The sequence below is a fragment of the Pezoporus wallicus genome, unplaced genomic scaffold, assembly GCF_028554395.1.
Source record: "Pezoporus wallicus isolate ANWC-B61680 ecotype Strahan unplaced genomic scaffold, APGP_CSIRO_Pwel_v1 contig_4722, whole genome shotgun sequence".
NCBI lineage: Eukaryota > Metazoa > Chordata > Aves > Psittaciformes > Psittacidae > Pezoporus > Pezoporus wallicus.
Window position 1 is genome coordinate 5300326 of NW_026641840.1, and position 22638 is coordinate 5322963.

At 36.3% G+C, this 22638-nt stretch overlaps 1 protein-coding gene across 4 annotated transcripts in view; it reads right to left on the reverse strand.

Moving 5' to 3' along the window:
- SLC16A7 (solute carrier family 16 member 7) overlaps positions 1–22638 on the reverse strand; it is a 74181-nt gene that overhangs the window by 18697 nt on the left and 32846 nt on the right. For all 4 annotated transcript variants that reach the window (XM_057425514.1, XM_057425516.1, XM_057425518.1 and 1 more), the window contains one exon: positions 11826–12068. In XM_057425514.1, coding sequence (XP_057281497.1) covers positions 11826–12039 — 214 coding nt within the window. In that variant the 5' untranslated portion in view covers positions 12040–12068. The remainder of the gene's footprint in view (positions 1–11825; positions 12069–22638) is intronic.

The window sequence follows — 22638 nt, forward strand, 5'->3', positions numbered from 1 at the left end:
TGTGTGCCTGTGAGGAGAATATTACTTAGGTTTAATAATGAAATAAGTTATTTTCTTTCCACAGCAGGAGCTGTTTCTTTAGGAACTTTTAACATCTTACTGAAAGCAATTGGTTAGAAAGCTGTCTGATCTAGGCTATATGTATATCTGAACACCTTGTCAGGTAAAGTTTTTATAACATAAGGAGAAATGATCCATAAAAAATTCTAAGACCAAATTTGTTCTTGTCTTAATCCCATATGCACTTCAGCTCTGTTCCTCTGAGAATAGGGTCAAGTGCTTTGAACTCAGGTTACTGTTTACATTTGAGTAAGTAAATATGGAAAGCTAAATCACGATGGCAATGGTTTATATAACCTTGCACACTCTTTGCACAGGTATAAACTATGGCACTGTGTGAAAGACAAGAGAATCACCCCCACGTGTACTATCTTTGTGAAATGGTATTTGATTTTTAAGGAACGATACATAAAATTAGAACTAGCATTGCATGAAACTCTTTTATGCTTCAACATTCATTTTATTCCCAAGCTGGAATAAAAATACAAAGTCTCAGAATTTTCAGCTGAATTAAAACTCTTCAAGTAAGTCACGCTAAAATATCACAAATATCTATCATACAAACAAACAAATTAGGAAAATTAACTATCTAGCATACCCATGATCTAATTCTTCCTCTTAGCTATTCAAAATAATTGCAAACATTTTGTTTCAATTCATTTAGTATTATACTGCATTTCATCACCAAATAATCTTAAAAAAAAATGCAGCACTACAGTTTATTAATTTAACACAAGTCAAATTGCTGGACTGTGTTACTTATTATTGTATATGCAGCCACATAACACACACTGGACGCCATTCTGAGTTGAACTGCCCCATCACATTCTGGGAGGTGCAGTCCTTCGGCAAGTCCAGCCCATAGGAGAGAGAGGTTTCTGAGGTGCTTTGGGTTGTTTCATTTTTGTCAAACCTTTTTTTTTTTTTGAGATTTTCCCTAACTTTCTATGACAATAAAAATGTGTTAATCAAAAATTATTTTCAGGCACCAATACCTACAACCACCTCTAATGTTGAATAATTCTCTTCTCACATGAGAATCATATAATTTCAGGTCACTAATTGAAAGTGTTTCGGTACAGTTTGTTGCTTCAATGAATAACTAGAATGATCCTTACAGTCACGGTGCCCCATTCTCCACTCCTCAGTGCACTTCGCAGCGCTGGAACTCTATGGAATCCAATAAATTAAAATTGAAGTTAGGAGACTCATACTTCTGGTCAAATTGTACTTTGTCCTTAGATTTTTATTTTTTATTTATGAAGCAGAAATAATCTTACTGACAAATGAGTCAAATATTTAATCAAATTACTTTAATAAAGTGAATACCACCAGTTTTTTCAAGCACTGTAAATCCTCGAAGCTAATCTTCTATATTTTATTTACATTTTATTTGGGAGAAAATACGTGACTCATTTATGAATGTCTTTTTTAGGTTGATATAAATAAAAATGAGATTTTAATGAGTGCCTCTGGAAGCACTTAAATCATTGAAGACATGCTCTCAAGAGATATTGTTGTTACAAACACCTATGGATAGGATACTTGCATAATTATATAAACATATTTCACGTTGACTTTAGGCTGGTAAAAAAATTATTTTAACCTTTTAACCATGGTGTCCATACTTGGAGTCCCAGGCATTTATTTCACGTGTCTCTAACAAAAACATAACATCATCAGTGAAAAGCATCACTATGTATACCAATGAATCTGTTAGAAGGTTTTCTACTGTCCTTTGTTTTTGTTTTTTTTAAATCCAGTGTCATTAGCTAACTGTGACTTAAGAACATTTGGCTATAAATTCAAAGAAAACATGCAGATTCACCATATGAAGGATATGACCTAAAGTTCTTTATCAATAATGGGCCTATTTTATTTCTTTTCTTTTCCTGTGTTTTGCTGGGCAGATGTCCAGGTAAATTAACTAACTAACTAATATTTATATTGTCATAAGTAACATTATGTTGCTCCTCACCATCTTTAAAGCATTATGTTCCTTAATTAAAAGTTTTGTTGCAACTTATAGAGTCTTGGTTTCCTATGGATTTAATAGTTCCTGCATTGACAGTCTTTGAGTATCCAGAAGTAAAACTTCTTGCACTTTGTTTATTTACTTGCTGCTCTGGAATTTAAAGCTATTCTGATTAGGCAAATAAAACCAGATTCAGGTACTTAATTACACACACTCAAAGCTTAGCAACATCATAATTAGGAAAGGTCAATTCTGCAATTTAGGGACATGCCAATAATTCAAACAGTTTAGAACAGAATTTCTCTTGAAGCATTTCTGAATGAAACTTGACTTCCAAGGACACACGTTTACTCCCCCTTCTAGGGAAGGCCGAAAAGGACATCTGTTACCTGTCTTTGCCAGTTCGACCCTGAAGCCACTGGCACAGTCATTGGGAAGTCATAACATTAAGTTATATTCTACATAATATAATTATATAAAATAACAAGATTATAATCAGCACGTTATATTCTACATATAACATATATCATGTTATATTCTACATAATCAGCACGTTATATTCTACATATAACATATGTTATATTCTACATAATATAATTGTATAAAATAACAAGATTATAATCAGCACGCATCTGCAAATCTGGAAGCAGCATGTGCGGGACAGAGAAGCTCATTCTTGTAGAAAAAAAATCAGTCAACTCTGTTCCTGAAAAACAAAGGATTTCTCTACAGGAGAGCAGTATGAATAAGGTTTGTACAGACAAAATTGGCACTGCCAGCTGATACTGACAGGGAAGTGTTACAAACAGGGCTTTAAGTCATTTCAAGAATAGAAGAAAATATAACAGATCCATAGATTTTTATCAGCTTACAATCAGCTGCAAAAGACTGTAAACTTGGTCAATTATTAGACAAACTAGCTATTCTCCTGGTTGTGTTTTTTTCTTAGCTGGTGATGGAAGAAAGGGAATTATGGGTATCAGGAAACTCATTGTAAAATTAGAGAAGATTTACAAGTTAATATGTAATCTTAAAATTACCAGGTGTTTTTAATAGTTTCAAAACTGGTGCAACTGCATCAGCGTCACTGAAACACAGGGGAATTACAACACATGCAATGTATAAGAGGTAAATTAAAGAAGAAAAATCAAACTTTAACCAGAACAAGGTCAAAATCGCTAACTATAGGTACATATCTCTAACAGGAACATTCTTAGATTTAAGGTCTCTATAATATATTGTGATGTAATGTATTGTACAGGGCAACAACCATGTAGGGTAGCATCACCTCAGATTTGTGCCAGTCTTCCTCTAGGTTCATTTACCACTAAAAAGACACAGAAGTCTTTAAAACAAGATTTATTTGATGTGTTTTGAACATTTAACTTGGGAAGGGATGAATGAGAAATTCCTGGTTTCACTGACTGACAACAGATGTCTACACAACTGGATCAAATGTAGGTGCCTAGGCTAAGAAAGACGAAATAGGAATCCTGGCTGTATAATCCTTAGCTACTATTGTTAAAAAGCTGGGAGGGTAGCACTACTCCTTTCAAAATTTTCTAAAAGTCAAAGCATTTAACAATAAGTGGTTCAAAGCAGCATACATAGAAAACCAAACAGGGTACATGTTCCCATCATCAGTGAGGAAGTGTTACTAGAAGTGTTTGAACTGGATGAGGAAATCAATGTATTATTTCACAATACAGTCTCCTATTTTAATCACATTCTTTCATTTGGTTGTCTAGTCGTAGTACATATTTGCCTGAACAAAAGTCAGGTAACACTGCACTGAAAATGATTAACTGTTTCGTGACAATTAAAAACCCCCTTCCAACATTTGTGGAAAAGAAAGGTAACCTTTCCTTTTGGTTTTATGCGCCAACATGTGTTACCTGATGAAGATGCAAAGTTTTTTGTGCTCTTTGACATTAGCAATCTTAATAGAATATCACTGTTACATGAAAAGGTTTTGACTCATTAAAAACTCTTCCTACCTATGTTTCTCTACATCTCACATGTGACCTCTGCAAAAAAAAATTCAAAGCTAGCTGATCAATTAAAATAATGTTTAAAGTAATTATAAAAGACAATTCAAAACCACCTCATTCTTTGATTTCTGTTGCTCTCCTGGCATCAGCATAAACCCATCATTAAGTCCCTGGTCCACTTACCTCTGTTAATAAATATAGATTTACATGTCTTCATGTACTGCAGTAAAAGTCTCAGCTGTTGCCATTTGATACTGGCTTAGAATATTTTCTAAACATATCAGTGCAACTCTGTTTTCCTTGAATATACCCTTCAAAATAAACAAGGGAATAGTTCTTAGACATTCCAAAACAATGGACCAGTAAAATTCTATAATAAGGTCTTTGTAAAGTGCTGGGTTTATTATTTTATTTGAAGTGCTGGTGTGACTACAATGTTATACAAAAGCTTTTCCTTCCACACAGTACTTCTCCGGTATCTGCTTAAATATCTCATGGTTTCCAGTTGTGCAAGACCATTGTTTCATTACCTTTGAATTACCCGACACACATCACAAATACAACCATTGTATGATCCAGTGATATGAAAAACTATATGGGAACTAATCCAACATTATTAGTACACAGAAAATAAGCATTCTTTAGTCAAAGATTTACAAGCTCAATGAACATATCAAAGGCCTCTGTTTGTCCCTTGATAACTTTCTCAAACAAACCCAAAGTTTAAGCCTCTTAGAAAATGTATTTTATGATGCATGTTATTTATTATTGTTCGACTTTGGCCCATTACTTGAAACGAAGTGGGAGAGAAAAAAGAATCTTTTTTTCAGATAAAAAAGCCATCAATATTGATTACTTACAGAAATCCCTCAGTATAAAACCAAATGAAGATCAAAGCACAAAGCCTACTTAACTACTTCACTAATGTTCTGTAGGTAATCCACATTGCCTACTTATATGCAAATAAGAACTGTTTTAGTAAAGGGTTTGAGTTAACTAAATTTAAATTACCGCAAATATTTCTATGCTATGCATCAATTCATTACAAATAACCTATGTTTTGGATACTTCTTTGTAAAGAGGTTCGTAGCAGCACTTCTTCATTGCATAATGTCTTTCTGACAATTACTCAAAATTAACGTAAGTATACAATAAAAGATAGAAAATACCAACCCTTATTTCTCTCAGTGAGCACATGCCCTTAACTTTGAAACTGGCTTCCTGAGCGTAGCTCAGTAGATCCCAGTAAAAACTAAATTTCGTGAAAACTTGACAAAAGGCACTGAATATTTAACAGTTAGGTCTTATATGTTCAGCCAAACATAGAAAGTTGCTAAGTAAAATACCAGCTTGCTCCTGTAGATAGGACAAGAAAGCTGTTTGGAAATAAAAGTATAAAACCATCTATGTATAAAACCGTCTACAACAGTTCAGCTTTTTACCATCTTTCTTCCCATGATGATTTTAAAGAGTGTTTTCTAAACTTTAGGGAAGGCCTGCCTTTAAAACAGGCATTGCTACTGCAGAACACTGCCCTACCAGGTACAGTTTTACTGAATCTCAGAACCTTCCAAGAAACATTAAGAAGTGGCTGTATTACCCTTAGGAAGCTTTATCAGGCTTCCTTAGTATTCAGGTCTTCTGTTTTTAAAAACTGAACTACTGTAAATTTGTAATATTTTTGTTGCTATTGATATCTCTTTTTTGTATTTATCTCCACTTGTTAGTAAGATTCAAACTGCTCAGTTCTTCTGTCACCTTGTTATGTTATGCCTTCTTTTACTTTATCTATGTCTCAAATTAACTTGCAATAGATGTTTTACGTATATTTTAGGCTAAATATGAAGTATTCCCTTATGCCCATGAGGCATTCAGAAAGTTGGTAAGTTCTGCTTTCAAGGACACTCTAAATGAGGTTATTAAAATTCAACATTTTGCATATGATGGAGAAAAACATTTGTCCCTGACAACAAAGAACAGAGGTCATAGGAATAAGAAAGCTTCTTCATCTCTTTATCCATGGCCACTGAATGTCTTGTGCCAGTATTTGTAAAACCAAAATAAGAAAATGTTACCAGGGAGGAAGAAAAGTGTAGGAGTCCAGCTCCCGTCCAAAAGTAAAAATCCATAACCATCTGTTGTTTGTGTTACAAGGATTTCACAACTGTCATCTCCATGGTACGCGCCATTTCATCTTCACAGCAATATCACTGAAACACCCACTGAGATAAAATCACAAATATTTTGAACATACCATATGATATGTTATTTTCCAAATTAATATTTGGAAAATCAAAACGGGAACTTGTCTATAGGTTATTTTTGTCTTGTCACATGAAAAATCCTTTAAGGGTTTGCTCCTCTTTGGAAATACTTAAACTCAAACTTGAATAACTTAAGAAATATAGAAGGAGAGGAAGTTATTAAATGCTTAATTTTTTAAGTGTGTTTTGAAAAATCGTAATGGCCACTACTCACACTTATATAGCACCTTTCCAAATATGCTTTTTGAAGGTGCTCTTAAAACTATTTACTTAGAAATATCATCTAGAATTTAAACTAACCTTTTTTTTTGTGAACTTCAGATCAGCAAGGCTATACCACATTTCACAGATGGGTATGGCTTGAAGGATTTATCACAGAATCATCTGTCAAGCTAATCTCTATAACCACATCTATAATCACATGCAAAACAAAAACAAAGCCAAATAACATTAAAAAAAACAACAAAAAACCCTAGAAGAGCAAAAACCAAACCCAAATCTGAAATTGTCCTTGAAAAAAATGACAGAAAAAGACTTCAAGACCAGTGAATAAACCAACTGCTTTTTCCCTAAGGAAATCTAAAACTCAAGGTCAGCTGTGTCTGAAATCACCAGACCTGTCACATGGCTTTCATAGCTGCCACTAAGGCTCCTATCAAACCTATACTGAGAGCAATGAAAACATTTTTACTGGAAACAGATCAAGCTCTGATAAGAAGCTCTCTAACCACCTTTGGCTCTTAACACTGTGCAAAGCGAAAGGTGAAGTTTTGAAGAAGAGAAGAATGAACGAGGAACTTGAGGTCAAACGTATTTGATCTTTTCCTTGAGTTTCTTAATGTTTGTGTGTTAGAGAATAAATACGATTCTATAAGTACGTGAATACATAGTTTGCGTACATAAGAATATATACATGCGCACATGCTTTATAAATATATTTTTGTAAACATAAAGAAACACAGGTTGTCCTGTCAGAATAATGCACATAATTCTATTTTATCCCAGCGCCTGTCCTCCAGTAACAAAATTTTGGTGGTCTCATTCATAGTCCCTCGGGTGTAGGAGTCCATCACAAAACCACCACCCTTAATATAATACAATCAACAGTCTCTGCTCAAGAGAGACAGAAGAAGGAGTTGCCATGGAGACTGAACTATTGTGCTTCTCCAGAGGATGCTTTTTTCAAGCATGGGATGAACAGTGGAGTCCATGCAGTACCTGTAACCTTGATCACATCACAGGATCTTGCTTTTTGGGATGGCTTTGTAGTAAACTCTTACAAACATCCAGGAGATAAGAGGGGGGTGTGAGGAGGGAAGAGAGAGCTTAGGAAAACAAACAACCCCCCCAAAAAAATTAAACAAAAACAATAACAAACTCCAGTATGAAAGTGAATATTATGCCAGACAGAGAAGGGAAAAGAGTTTCATACTGATTTGATTTATCAGATTTGTCACCTCTGCCTAGTGCTTTCCTAACAGGGTGAATGCTGTGCTTGACCTGTTTGCTGGAATTAACCAGGACTGCAGGAGACCATATGGATTGCCAGATGGTCTGCTATAATTTAATGCCATTTATTCTAAGTATGAAGTAAGTGATAAACATAATTAACATTCTTCTAGCTCCTTACTGGATGCTTTTTATTAGGTTTTTAGTTTAGTTGTTTTTTTTTTCCCCAGGAATTGAAAGGTAAGTTAATACCTTGTTACTGAAACACAGATGCCAGCTAATTACTGCAAGAGGCTGCAGCCTCTAAAGCAAAGAGTGTCTGCACAGACTCCAACTTATTCACTGACCCCACTGTGATGACTAATAGGTTGAATGCTAAACTCTAATGAGGATGACAGATCTTAGATGTTTTCAGGTTACCTTAATTAGCAGTAAGATGAACAAAGTTTGTCACAGACATACCTATAACACTTCATAGTAAACAATGCACCTTGTACTCATGGTCTAAACGCATATTTCACATTACAGCACATCAAATGCTAAGGAATCAAACCACCTTGAGACAGTAAAAACAATGGAATGACTTCCTTCAGAAATGTTTTTCCTGATTGCTATTTCATATTTTGCCAGTGATTGTCTAAATGGCCTATTTTTTAGGAAGTAGTTCTAGAGAAGCTATGGCTTCAAAGAGTGTTTATATCAGGCAGGGTTGTCATTCTCAGCATTTTAAAACCACAAGTCTGTAACAAGATACCTAAACAACTTTGCCTAGTGTTTCTGTACTGATAATCTTCATAGTGACTGGAGTAGGTGTTAGCAAGATGAACCGTAAATCATTTCGTAATTGTTAATGTCAACGTACACATGAACTTAGTATGCTGGTACCCAGAACAGTAAAAAGTAGTATTAGAGAAAATGCAGAAGCACTGAATGCTTTGTATTGTACATGAAAAGCTGTGTTCATTGAACAGATAAAAATGACCACACCTAAACATCCAGACTACCAGTATCTGAAGGGTGCCTACAAGGACGCTGGAGAGGGACTCTTTATCAGGGACTGTAGCATTCATGGATGGGTGTTGGGACCAGTCTTGTTCAATACCTTTGTAGGCAACAAGGACAGTAGGTTTGAGTGTACTCTCAGCATCAAGCTGTGTGGTTCAGTTGATACGCTGGAGGGAAGGAATGCCATCCAGAGGGACCTTGACATGCTTGTAAGGTGCGCTGATGCCAACCTCGTGAAGTTTAAACAAGCCAAGTGCAAGGTCCTACACCTGGGTCGGAGCAATCCCAGGCACAGCTACAGGTTGGGCAGAGAAGAGATTCAGAGCAGACCTGCGGAGAAGGACTTGGGGGTGTTGGTTGATGAGAAAATGAACATGAGCCGGCTTCAGTGTGCGCTTGCAGCCCAGAAAGCCAACTGTATCCTGGGCTGCATCAAAAGGAGCATGACCAGCAGGTCAAAGGAGGTGATCCTGCCCCTCTACTCTGCTCTCGTGAGACCTCACCTGGAGTATTGTGTGCAGTTCTGGTGTCCTGAACATAAAAAGGACATGGAACTGTTGGAACAAGTACAGAGGAGGACCACGAGGATGAGCAGGGGACTGGAGCACCTCCCATATGAGAACAGGCTGAGAAAGTTGGGGCTGTTCATCCTGGAGAAGAGAAGGCTGCGTGGAGACCTCATAGCAGCCTTCCAGTATCTGAAAGGGGCCTATAGGGATGCTGGGGAGGGACTTCATTAGGGACTGTAGTGATAGGACAAGGGGTAACGGGTTAAAACTTAAATAGGGGAAGTTTATAGATTAGGTATAAGGAAACACTGTTCTTTACTATGACGGTGGTGAGGCACTGGAACAGGTTGCCCAAGGAAGTTTTGAATGCTCCATCCCTGGTGGCGTTCAAGGCCAGGTTGGACAGAGCCTTGGGTGACTTGGTTTAGTGTGAGGTGTCCCTGCCCACAGCAGGGGGATTGGAACTGGATGATCTTAAGGTCCTTTCTAACCCTAACCTTTCTATGATTTTACGATTTGCACCTGTAGTGCTAATAAAACTTGTTGAACACGGTTGTCAGAATAATAGCAGAAATGGATGACAGAAATGGCATAAATTAAATGTTATTCAAAGAGTAAAACAAAAGTACCTGTGCTATAAAGTAAATCTGCCTTTAGAAAATATAACTTTCATTGGAAAAAGTGGTGAAAAAGGGTCCAGGTAAAAAGTCACAGCATAGGGAATGCAGAAACAAACTCCAGCATTTCAACACTTGTGTTTTTCCCTTGTTACAGATGAGTCCAGCCCTTGTTCAGGGGCCTCAACAGTTACACATCTATACTCCACAGTGTGAATGCTGTTGCAGCCTTCAGAACTGACTACATTAGAGGGGACCTGATTGTGATGGGACATATCTGCTCTTTTACTTCACTCTTGATTGTATTAGTTCAAGATACTTCTTCACCTGTTGTATTTTGGTGAATCAGTTACAGTTGCCGGTCCTATAAAATCCTGTAGGATTCTCCACTAGTATATGAATAAGTCATGATTTTCTACTACTATGTGAATAAAAAAGGGATCAAAATATCTGAACAGCAAGCTTTTGTTGATATTGACACCACCCATCAAGATGCCTTTATAAGGTCCCCATCTCCCCCAGCATTTGAAAGAAGAATGCATTTTACTATCCCATTAACTGAAAAATATTTACCTGAGGTGCTTGAGCTAATGCTATGCTGACTGCAGGTTCGTTTTTACAGTCAGAAGGGAAAAACAGCTAGAGAGAACCACCCAGGTAACCTGTTTCCTCTCTGTAGGTACATACCGCTCTTCCCTGACTGCTAAAGGATGTAGGGTCATTTAGGTGTCAAAATGTAGGTGGGTTGAAATCAGAGATCAAAACAAGACTTCACGCTTCTTTCAATAGGTTGCTTACTGGAGCTGGTAATACCACAGTTTACTATTACACAGACAACACTTCTGAAAAATATTGGAGTGGTGCTCTTCAGTGACCAAAGATATTGAATCTCATTGTGCTACAGGCACAATATTTTCTGTTTCTATGTATATACATTTATACATTTGTATATATATATACACGCACATATACGTAACTGCATGCATTTGATTGCCTCATCATTGCAAACAGTCTGATATGTTCCAAATCATTACCTTGTAACATTCAAAGAAAGGGCAATGTCAGGCCTATTATAAAATAATTATAAAATAACATAGCCTCTTACTCAAACCTCAGAACTTGCCTGAAAAAGTGTTTTGCCTAAGTCACAGCTAGCTCCCACCAATACTTAAAAAAATAAATAATCTGAAAGAATGAAGAAATCAAGAAAACCCTAAGTCTTAGAATCTGATGGACACAAAACCTACCAAAGCAGGTTTGGCCCTTAGTACTTAAACACGGCTTTATACTTTAAAAGTCTTTTTCATCTGTCATGCTCTTTAGTTGCTTTCTCACAAGAAAAAAATATATCAGAGAATTTATATTCACTGTTCATTTCAGTCCCAAAGCTAATATTTTCTACATAATAGCTGTCATACCGATGACACATAGGAAACATCACTCTTGGCCTAAATGGAAAGTAGGATTTTATTTTAGGGGAACTAAAGACAAGACACAAAACCCCCCTCTACAAAGGAATATCTTTGTTTGACTAATGAACCCTCATTGCTATTATAATTTTCTGTGTTTAAGCCTCATCGTCTGACCTCCTGAGAGATCTCACAGAGGCAGTGGAAACTGACCAAATGTACCTGCAGCCCCAGGAGAAGTTACATGGACATTGATTTGTTGGAAACTGTTGACTCTCAGAAACTAAATTTGGGGTAAGATTGCTAAACAGAATTAGGCACAGGAACAAACAAAAGGCCCTAAGGGGAAAATAAAAAGGAAGAGAATAGAGAATGCTTTAAAAAAGAAAGTAAACAGTGCTTTAATGATGATGTGGCTACCAGTAGTGCCTGTGTTTTGATAAATCCTTCGGGTAATAACAATAAAATCAGGCAGCAATTAAATACTTTAAGACCTTAGAAAAATAAAACCACTTATGATATTTGCAAATTTAACAAATATCTTACCTCCTGCATACATGACAGCCAACATTATCGATGATATCCAAGCTATCTCACTATATGATGTGTGGAAGATTTCTTGTATTTCTTTGAAGAATACTGTGATGGCTTTCGGGAATGCATAGGAAAATCCAATGGAGATAAAAGCGCCAAAGACCACAACCCATCCCCAACCTCCATCTGGAGGTGGGTACTCTGGTGCTGCTGTTGCTGGTGGCATATTTGATCTCTGTCTCTTCTCCAATTAGGCTAAAAGAGAAAAGAAGACGCAAGGTTTTAAACAGCTTGCTTTTGGTTTGGTTTGGTTTTGGTTTAGAAAACTACAGTATTCAATCATTATCTGCAGGGATTAGAAAGAATCCTCAGAGCAGAGACAAATGTCCAGCTTTACGGGGCCACAGAACCGCAAGTACCTGTTTTTGAAAGCAAAATCTGTTCTGCAAAAAACTTGTGGAAGAATATTTGTAATATCCCATTCGGTATCTGACAACCGTTACAAATTACTGATCTCAGTCACTGAAGTTGTATTTGCAATTAGTCACTTATAGGGAAGTGATGTGTTTGTGTGGGTTAATTTACGTAGTTCTACTTTCTACAGCATGGATTTAGTACAGGAATGAAACAGAAAAAAAAATCAATTGTGGAAATTTGACTTACAGGAAACAACAGAAGAAAATTACAGTAAATTATCAGTAAATGTCAATGTGTTACCAAGATTTACTGGCACCTTAGAAAAATCATCAGCAACAACAGTGAGGAGTAAATTGATTACATTTTTTTTTGTCATGTGCTGTCATTATCCACTTTTTGACCTTGTTGATATTTGCTGCTTATCAAATAAGAGCATCGAAAAGGTGAGTTCTAAGCAGAGATTTAAAATTCCCAGTGTATCCATAAAATAAATACAAAATCTTACAATCCCATATTGTACTCCTATTTTAAAATTTTTCATCTTCATTTAGTTATGTTGATATTACTTGCAGGAACAAGGTGAAGCTTGATGGTACTACTATTGCTCTGTTTCAACATGTCAGAAGACATCAGGAAGTCTTTCACAAATAACCTCACAAACTTTCCACAGCTATTCTCTGATTTAGAATTTGCCATAATACATGCCACCAGAGTGATATCTTATAGGAGTTATGAGAGGTGCAACCAACACGTTCAGGCAGCTCAAGAAATCACAGGAAATCCACATAAAACTCCTAAAGCCAGAAATAAATTTCATACTGTTATTATCATCCTGGCATCTAAAAACTTCAGCTTTCTACATTCTGTAAAATGTTTTTAGAAAACATAAAGTAGCAAGAATCCATTTTGTAATTCTGAGATTTTTCTAGTATCAAATCCCTTTGCTATTAAACACAGAGCTGGAGTCCGCTGTGTTTTTTTTCTATGTAGTCCAGCCTACACAGATAGCTTGAACTAAAATTTCTCATTCCTCCCTGTTTCTTTCTTAGGCACTTCAGCAACTTGTTACTCCTGATTGGTCTCCTGCCACACCAGTATCAAAAGCTGTGGATGATAACAGTGTGTGGGTTGCTGTTATGCTAATGATTAGCAGCTAGTCTCTATGTGATTTCTTCCGTGCTACTTATGGCATATTCCAATTTCTCGCAGCAAACTGCATTACCAGTGGGAGTGATATGATTACCTTAACAAAAACTAAAAAAAATGAACCGTGTCAGCTTGTATTAATCTCTTGGGATAGCGCCTTGAGTACTTTCAGGGTAAACACCATGTAGTACTGTGTGCAATATATTCCACAAAACTGGCAAAGTGTTGCTTTTAAAATTATCTGTCACTAGGCCAGCCCTGTGATAGAAATCCACTGTACTTCTGACTCTCCACTTTACTGAAGCTGACTCTAGACATTACCCTGATATTGGCAGACTCCATAGGGAAGCTAAATCAAGCACTAACACATCTCACTCCTATGCAATGTTACAAAAGCCCAGGTAGTTTGACTTCTGCATCAGATAATATAGATTTTCTGCTGGCAATAGTATCTATTGTTCTGTACATACAGCATATAAATTTTTTTATATGCACGCCCAGAAAGAACCTCTGGCATGTACTTCGTTTCTGCATGGGCCTGCAGGTAGAAGATGGACAAGTATAGACAATTCTGGTTGCTGAGACTTAATTTTGGCAAAGAAGTTAAATACCAGTTTGTTTTGCTGGATCAGGACTCATTAAAAGGAAGAGTATCTCAGAGAGCCCATAATACCTTACAACACCCATAGTGACAACTGATGGCCTTCAAAAGCACAAAACCTCAAATTAGCATGAAAAGCAGCAATTTGTTTCTGTGAACTGCGTGACAGTAAACAACAGTTTGCTATCTGCCCCAGAAAGCTGTTGTTCTGCTCATCAGAGAAAACTTTAGGTTATTTCCTAAAAAAAAAATAATAAAAAAAGAAAAAAATAAAAGGTTAACTATTGTTTTATTACACTTCAAAGGTTTGAGCATATTTGTTTTCATATTTCATATTTATATCACAACACTTCTATCTGTATTATAAACTTTTAAAATGTCACAAAACATCAAGGCATTGCTTTCCATAAAAATGGAAAGGGATTATCAATTTATTGAGGAAGCACTCGTTTTCCTAAAAATAATACAAAAACACTTTGAAAAATCACTGCCACCACATTAGTTGGAAGACTGCTGAAAGTTCATGTCACTAAGGCATCGGTGTTTTGGAAAGATCCCATTATATCCACCCCTTTAGGGCAGCAGAACAGGCTCTGACAGTGTTCCGCTCTCTTCAAAGGTTTCACAGTAAACTAGGAGGGCATTAAGAAGAATAGCAAAAGGGCTCTGGCTGCTCCTATGCCTCAGTCTAGAGGCAAACTGCTGCAGAGCCCACTACATGGCCCTGTCTGCTGCTAACTTCCATTAGACTTTTTGCTGTCACAAAGAGCCTGGATCATTGTATCTCACACCTCCTGTTTATCCCACAGAGCAGAGTTAATAATAGCTTCCCTAATGTTCATTTATGATCATGATAGCCAATTTTAGCTTCAGTTAATAAAAGGTGACAAAAGAAAAAAAAAATACATGTTTGCACCAAAGGAATATAAAAAATATTCATTTTATCAGAAACATTAAATCTAATATTACCAATATCCCATAATATCTCAGGAGCTGAAGCAATTTTCTCTGGTAAAATCTGCACTCGATATCTCTGAAACGGAACTAAAGCAATCTAGCACTTTCACATACCTAGCTCTAATCTAATAGATTTGCACAGACAAGTGCAAAATCCATTAGCAATCAAAACAAAACAGCATATTAGATTGGTGGATATAAATGTTGACAAGGGAAGAAGCAGAAGAGGGGGGAATGAAGCGATGACAAGCAAAATGCCTTTCCAGAGTTCTCAGATATTATTATGGGCTGCAAAGAAGTAAATATGGTAGAAAGTGCAAAAACAGGCATGTGTGATGATGTTCATGTGAAAGACGCAGTACCAGACTAAGAAACAAACAAAAAAAAAAGGCAGCACTTGAGTAAATAAAGGTTGCCGGCAGCGTTTTTAGTCAGTCATATGAATTCCATCATGTGCTTCAAGCTAGAAAGCAAGCACTGCTCATACCTATGCTTTTATAGGCAAGCAGTGGGTGAGGAACGCTGCCTGTTCTCAGCCCAGGGAATCAGCTGGGGAATAGTGACTTAAGTGCGCCCTGAGTGAAGCCATCAATCTCCCTTCTCTCTGTCAGATACAGAAAGGTTGCTCAGCCTTTCCTTACCCTGAGTCAGACTGTGCACAAGGATTTTCTTCTAAGCTGCTTCTAGTTCCCTGTATAAATCCCATTTATGTAACCAGCGGATAAGAACATAGCCTACTGTAGTAACAGCTGCATGTGTCTAGTAACAAATAATAGGAGAGCAACAGGCACACTTTAGGAACATATTCAACACCTTTTATTATCTGGATCTCAGCACATTTGAACTTAATTAGGCAAATAAGAACTAGTGAATGAAAGAGAGAAAGACAGAAAAGGAGGGAAGAAGGAAAAAGGGGGAAAATAATAAAAAAAAAACGGCAAGTGAGCAACAAGGTCAATCTAAGAACAAATGCTACAGACAGATAACGTATCTTGATATCATGCACTGTAGACTTCAGTCAGTCATAATCAACCTGTTCAGACTGTTCTTGTACCAATGCTTCATTAAAATTCTGCAGTTCCCAGCTGCCAGAATCAGCTATCAATACAACAGCTTGTCAAAGAGTCTTCTGAGAAAGGGTTATGTTCTTCTTTTCCTTACAGAGATTCTGCTTTTAATGGGAGGCTTAGTTTTGTTTTTCTACAGCACTAGAGTAACTGCTTTCCTGATTGCATTTTGTCTGCCTTGTCCTCAGTATATGCCACATCAACCCCTGACTCAGCAGCCAGTTGTCCCAGAGTGGAGAAGTTGGCATGGGAAAAATCTTTCCCCTCTTGCTGTAGGATAGTAGGAATATTTGGCACACGCGTCTGCATTCCAGTTCCACTCAGTAAGCCAAGGACTGCAAAAAGCTTTGCAAATGCGCAAATTCAGTCTTAAAACATCCCTGCAGGATGATTGAGAAGTATGATCCACTTTCAGACAAGAAACAACAGGCTACATAACCTATGACTTGTCCCAGATCAGTGGCAGAGCTGGGATGTGGACTAATGTCCAAGTAAGCTGTGAGTTATGACTGAGATTTTTCAGTACATGTGTGTTTTAGAAGCTCGTGAAGTAGCAAATGCAGATAAATAGTACTGCTTCATACTTGAGTTAGGAGCACAGGTGGAGTACAGTGTTTGCTTTAGAGATTTGAATAGTCTGCCGCTCTAACTTACCCTTAATGAATGTTAATTACATTGCTGTATTTGAATCAAATGACTTTGCGGTAGCATCAGTAAAATAATGAGCTATACAGGAATTATACTCTTATGAAATATCTGTGCTTAAATGCTGCAAAAGTATTAATTTTCTTATTTTATTAACAGCCATTTAACGATTTCCAAGCAGGATGGCAGGATAGTGGGCATCATCCCATCAAATGGTATTGCCTCACCAACTTCGACAGGCTATTGTCATTATCTTGTGAGCAAGATTCAGTATTTGAAGAAAAAACAAATAGTGACAGCTTTGTGAGAAGGTTCTGCTCTGACTTAGGATTTTTTCTTTTTTTGCAGAGAAAGGAAAGACGCAGAAAGGCTCTCACTGAAAGGCTCAAGCTTATTCCCTGCTTTTAGGTCTAACTACTCAGTTCTGCAGGCAAATTAGCTCCTAATGAGCTCAGTTATCCAGCCTTAAAAGAACTGGTTAATCGCTCTGAAAGAAGAAAATATCCTCTATTTTTTTTCTGAATGTTTGTATTCAGAGACTGAGGGGTATGCAATAAATGAAACCTAGGTAGATGACTGATACACTCAGAATCTCACTTTACTACCTTTTTTCCACTAGAGCCTAGCCTGCAGAACAAATACACCCTGTGTAAGGCCAAGACAGCTAAAATTTGCCCAGGCTACTTGGCATTTTAAAAGCTGTGGGGTTTTGTAAAATTTATCCAACAGGCTTGAATCAAAAAGCAATATCTGTGAATGCTTTCTAGACCTTTATGTGACAATAAAATAACTATATGTAGTATATTGTATTAAACCGTATTTAGGATTGTGTTAGGATTTACCGGTTTTGCTAAAAACCTAGGCTAACCTTTAGAAAAAAAAAAACCAAAACATCAGACCAACAAAAATCATCAGCCTCTTTTAATTTTAAAGCCTATTTCACTTCAACATTCAATAGCAAAATATCCAAGAATATTAAAATATATTACTAGAGATATTTTAAGTATAAGGCTATATCTTACTGAGAAAAAACAAACTTCCGTTTCCCTTGATGAGAAGAAGGAACTAGTTGTAAATATTCATATTCAAACATGGAGCTATTCAACCCATCCATAATTTACGGTTAAGAATCAATACTGTAGTATACTTGTCATCCCACTGGAACACTAACAAGTATGTGCTTGAAGACAGTGTGGGAAAGTAATAGCCCCTCACACATCCAAAGCAGGCATATTAATATCATTCTTCCAAATGCCTAGGAGGCTGGCAGAGGCAGGCTCCATGGAGGGAAGCAGAAGGGAGGGAAAGTTGCATGTTCTACGATAAAAATAAATGAACAATCCCAATAGCTTTCTTCTTAGCGTCTGGCACTATAATGGTCTGATTCTTAGTAACAGCATCAGCTGAGCAGATAGTTGGATGTAAAAGCAAAAACTGTTTGCTAAATTAAACAAGACTGATTGCAGATGAGAGTTCCTGATGTCTCTGGGAATGAGGAAAAGTCTAATTCACTTTTACCAAGTGTAATAAGTGGAATAAAGGCACATGTCATATAATTCCTTCTTCCTGTTTGAGGTCTCAAAATAGGATTACTGAGATAGAAGTGATCCCTGGAAGATATTGCCCTATAAAAGCAAAGATGCATAAATTATGCTGAGGAGTGTAATTAAAATCCCATTTGCACTAAGGCCCTGTTTCATCATGGTTTAAATAGAGGCTAAGAACAAACGTGATTACTAAGTCAGTCACTAAAGACAGATTTTTACAGAACTGGAACCCCAATCTGAAAAAAAAAATACATTGAAACTACATTGGAATTGTCACATCATTGAAATCAGATTTTGAGCACTGCTGAGTCAGTAGTGACATGACTAACAAAATTTGTAAAAGCTAATATTAATTCAGAATTTAATATTCAAGGGGATCTTGCTGGTTTTTGTTTGGGTTTGGTCTTTTTTAATCTCATATGTTGTGCTACCACATTCTCTCGGTATTCTCATCATCTGTATTCACAATTACAGTCATGGGTTGGACTTCCATTCATCATGTCTTCTGTTACTACCCTTTTCATTGAATATAAGGGAAACCTAACGACTGGCTCACTCTGGTTGAATAAATGCCTAGGTGACTAAAGTTAAGTGAAATGAACTCCAACCAGAGTGTTTGCAATTCTGATTTAATTACTTCAAAAAAAGCAGTCAGTAGAATATCTAGCTTATAGAGATTGACACTCCACCCAAATTTAAGTCTACTGAAATGAAGTGCTGATGGCTAAGTTGAAAATGGCAGTGACCCAGTTGGAAGAATTAATCAGTTTTAACAATAAATTGATTGAGGCTGATGAAAAATTCTGCATGCCTGGAAAAAAAAATAAACCATCAAACTAATCAACATTTCAAATGAAACCAATCCAAAACCTTATTGTACCATTAAAGAACAAGTTTTATTAAGTTCAGCTAAACCCATCCTTTATAACTCCAAGTGCTGGCTTCCCTCACTGCAAGAATTTTGATCCACTTACTGATTTGTTATTAACCACTTTGTACCATCCTTTAAATTCTACCACTATTCCCTTATATTTAACTATGGTAGTTACCAGCTTTACAACCTGCTCTATAAGCTTATTATTATAACTCTGTATAGACCAATTCTGAACCATTTTGGCAACATAAGCCTTTTCAGTACTCCAGCACACTCATCTTTAAAATTTTATAACATTCACATTCAGTAATTGTTATAAAAAATAACAATACCCAGAATAAAGAAAACAATGTAAATCTGGCGCTGCATATTTGATACTTTTAAGAGTTCTGATGTTTGGAAGATGGGGAGTTATATTTTAACTTATTTGTAATATTTTATAAATGGAAGAACTCAGGTTTCAAGTCAGTGTTAATGGAGTCGTCTGCACAGTTGCTGCACATTGCTCGAAAAATAAATAGCAAAATTTTTCCAAAGCAGAAGATTTTCCATTATCAATAATAACATATATTCATTTTAATATCTCTCTCAATACTAAGCTACTGAAAAAAAAATACCAACGATGGGAAAAGCTAGTCTATTCTTAGGCTGTGCTATTAGTTAAGGCTTTAAAAATCAAAATTCATATCCTTTTACATAATCATACAATTTGGAAGTGGCAATATTTAATTCATTTATTGCTGAAGATAATATTCACATCCATCAGCTTAATATTTGACATTAGGAAGATGCAACAGGTTCCAATTCAAATTATGATGACATTCATTTCTGTAAACTTTACTAAAGTTGCTCTGTGCTCTCAAGATTAGAATCCAACTCCTGCCTTCTCTACTTCAATATGATATATATATAAAAATAATATTCAATATCATATATTTCTGTATATGACCCATCAGTCACATCCTGGCCTGGATGCATCATCTCACACATACTGGGAAAATATTTTTTGTTTATACTCGAGCAGCACGTGACTCCCATGGGTGGAAATAGTTACTAATACTTAAGTTTGAGTGACATCTACTTAGATTATGTAATAGGAAGTAAACTGATCTGGATTCTGCTTCTAAGAGCGTATGACAGGAAATACATAACAGACCAAGGCTGAAATATAACTCCAGACTGCAAAAGCTTATACAAGGTTCACATATCATTTATTCCTGCCAGTTAGGAAATTGTCACTAGTTTAAAAAATACTTTTTATAGTACTAAAATGGAAAAAGTTAGGAACTTCTGATCATACAGAGACTTTCAGATTTCGAACTGGGAAATCTAACAAATTATGAATTATCTGTTAGTAAAGCTACAGTTAATTATGTACTATATAGAAAATTACACAAGGCAAAAAAAGAAAATGGGCAGAAGCAGCAAAATTAACAATAAAAAAAAAATAGCTTTTGAAAGAAATTACTTGGGAACCACTGTATCTTCGAAAAGCCAGAAGAGTTTCTGCAATTGTAGCTATGCAGTCTAAAAAACTCTCTGCGATTTAGGTCATAAGTAAGAAGCTACTCAGTTAATGTAGGTTTTAAAAGCTGTATGAAAGTAGAGAAAGTAAGCCATCTATTTGTATGAAATAAAATTAAAAACATACAGATAATTCAAACTGAAAAATCCAATCAATACAGCTGTGCTCATAAAGGCATGATATGTGAGCTGTTTCTGCCAGTGAAAGCTAAAATGGGAATCACTGATTCCAAGCACAATATAGTCAAAAGATAAATTAATCCAGAGGTTCTTCCAGAATTACTAAAACATACTAGGTCAAAAGAAGACGAAAAAAAAGGCAAGGGAGGGGAGAGGAAGGGAAGGGAAGGGAAGGGAAGGGAAGGGAAAAGGGAACAATCTATTTTAACATAACTTGGAAGAGATTAAAACTTTTTATAGATTTATAAAAAGTGGTTTGACATTAAAAAAATGGAAGAATTCTAAAAATGTCAACATTTTTCTTACAGACATATTCCACCTGAGAGTTTTTTCAAACCAGAGACATTAATTTTAATTTTATTATTCTCATGACCAGTGATACCCATGGCACATAAAACGCAAAGCAAGACAGCAAGGTATGCTCCTTACTCCAACTGTCTCCTGTTCCAGGCAGAAAGACAATCATGTAGATATGCTATCAAGGTGCTCGTATTTGGGTCCATGCATGAGCCATCCTTGAAGATGTATTTAACATTTCTTAAGTACAAAAATCAGATTTTAATAGCACCTGGAAGAATATGCAGGGGAAGGTAACATCTGTGATCTCTAATCACCTAGCTTTAAAGTAGACAGCTATGTCCAGCACACTCAACTTTCAACCTTTCTTATGCTGGTATTTGCGCTGGTAAAAGATTGTAAAAGAAGGTCTATTCTTATCCGACCGCTCATAATTTTGAGCAGACAGCTAAAAAAAATGGGGAGGTATACATTTACATGGGACAGTGCAGTACTACACAGATACTCGTGCTGTCTCTTGATGGCTAACCACGGCTAGTAGGAGCAGAATAGCTATGTTAGCTCATTGTTGCTGCATTGCCATTGAAGCAAATCAGCTCTACTCAGGTATCATGGCATTGTCCTACATAAAATAAGTACATGTATGATGATTATTTGTGCAGTCTGGGACATGATGATAAAAAATTCATTTGAAGTACTTACCAAAACTAATATAATTTAGGCAATGACAATATTTTAGCATAAACAAATACAGGGAAGGAAGAAGTTATGATTGTATTTGATTTCCATGGGAAGGAAAAGGATGTTTAATTACAAACTTACTGTGTACTTTGTCCAAGTGTTAATGAGGTGGCCTGTTGATATATATACAAAACAACTTTAAAGACCAAGATGCTTTAATCAAATTCTGATGTGTGTTCCTTCACCCATTGTGAGAAATTGGACATGGGGAGATCAAAAAACCTCACATCTATTATGGAGTACACAACACCCAAAGAGTACAACACACTGCTGTAGCTCTCAGAGAGTAGTTCTACAGTGCTGCAGCTAAAACAATCTTCGTCTAATTTTCAGCAAACTTTAAAATTAATCAAGAGATTAATATATATAATGTTGCTTATACCTGCATGGCTTGCAAGTTTTTATACTTCCATTTACTAAATCACCATGGAATGTCCAGAATATACACATGAAGCCTGCGGTTCTCCTCTGGCACAGTGGCACTGAAAAGTTGTTTTGCGCTTTTCAATATATTCAAAGAGATAAAGAGGTGACCAACCACTGAAGGATGCAAGAGAAACGCTACCTAATTCTGATACCCCTTCGCTCTCATGCTGACATCAGGAATTTCTGAAGAATCTAGTATTTATTTTTTCCCCCATATTTTTAATATTTTTCATATTTGAATTTCCAATTCTGGAATTTTCTATTTAATCACAGCATTACGCATTTATCTTATATAACATCCACTTCCCCAGCTTACAGTGGGGATCATAAGCCTTCTGAAACCAGCCTTTTGACCACAATTTACCATCTATCTTAGCATCTTGCAAAAGTGTTCTTTTCAAAT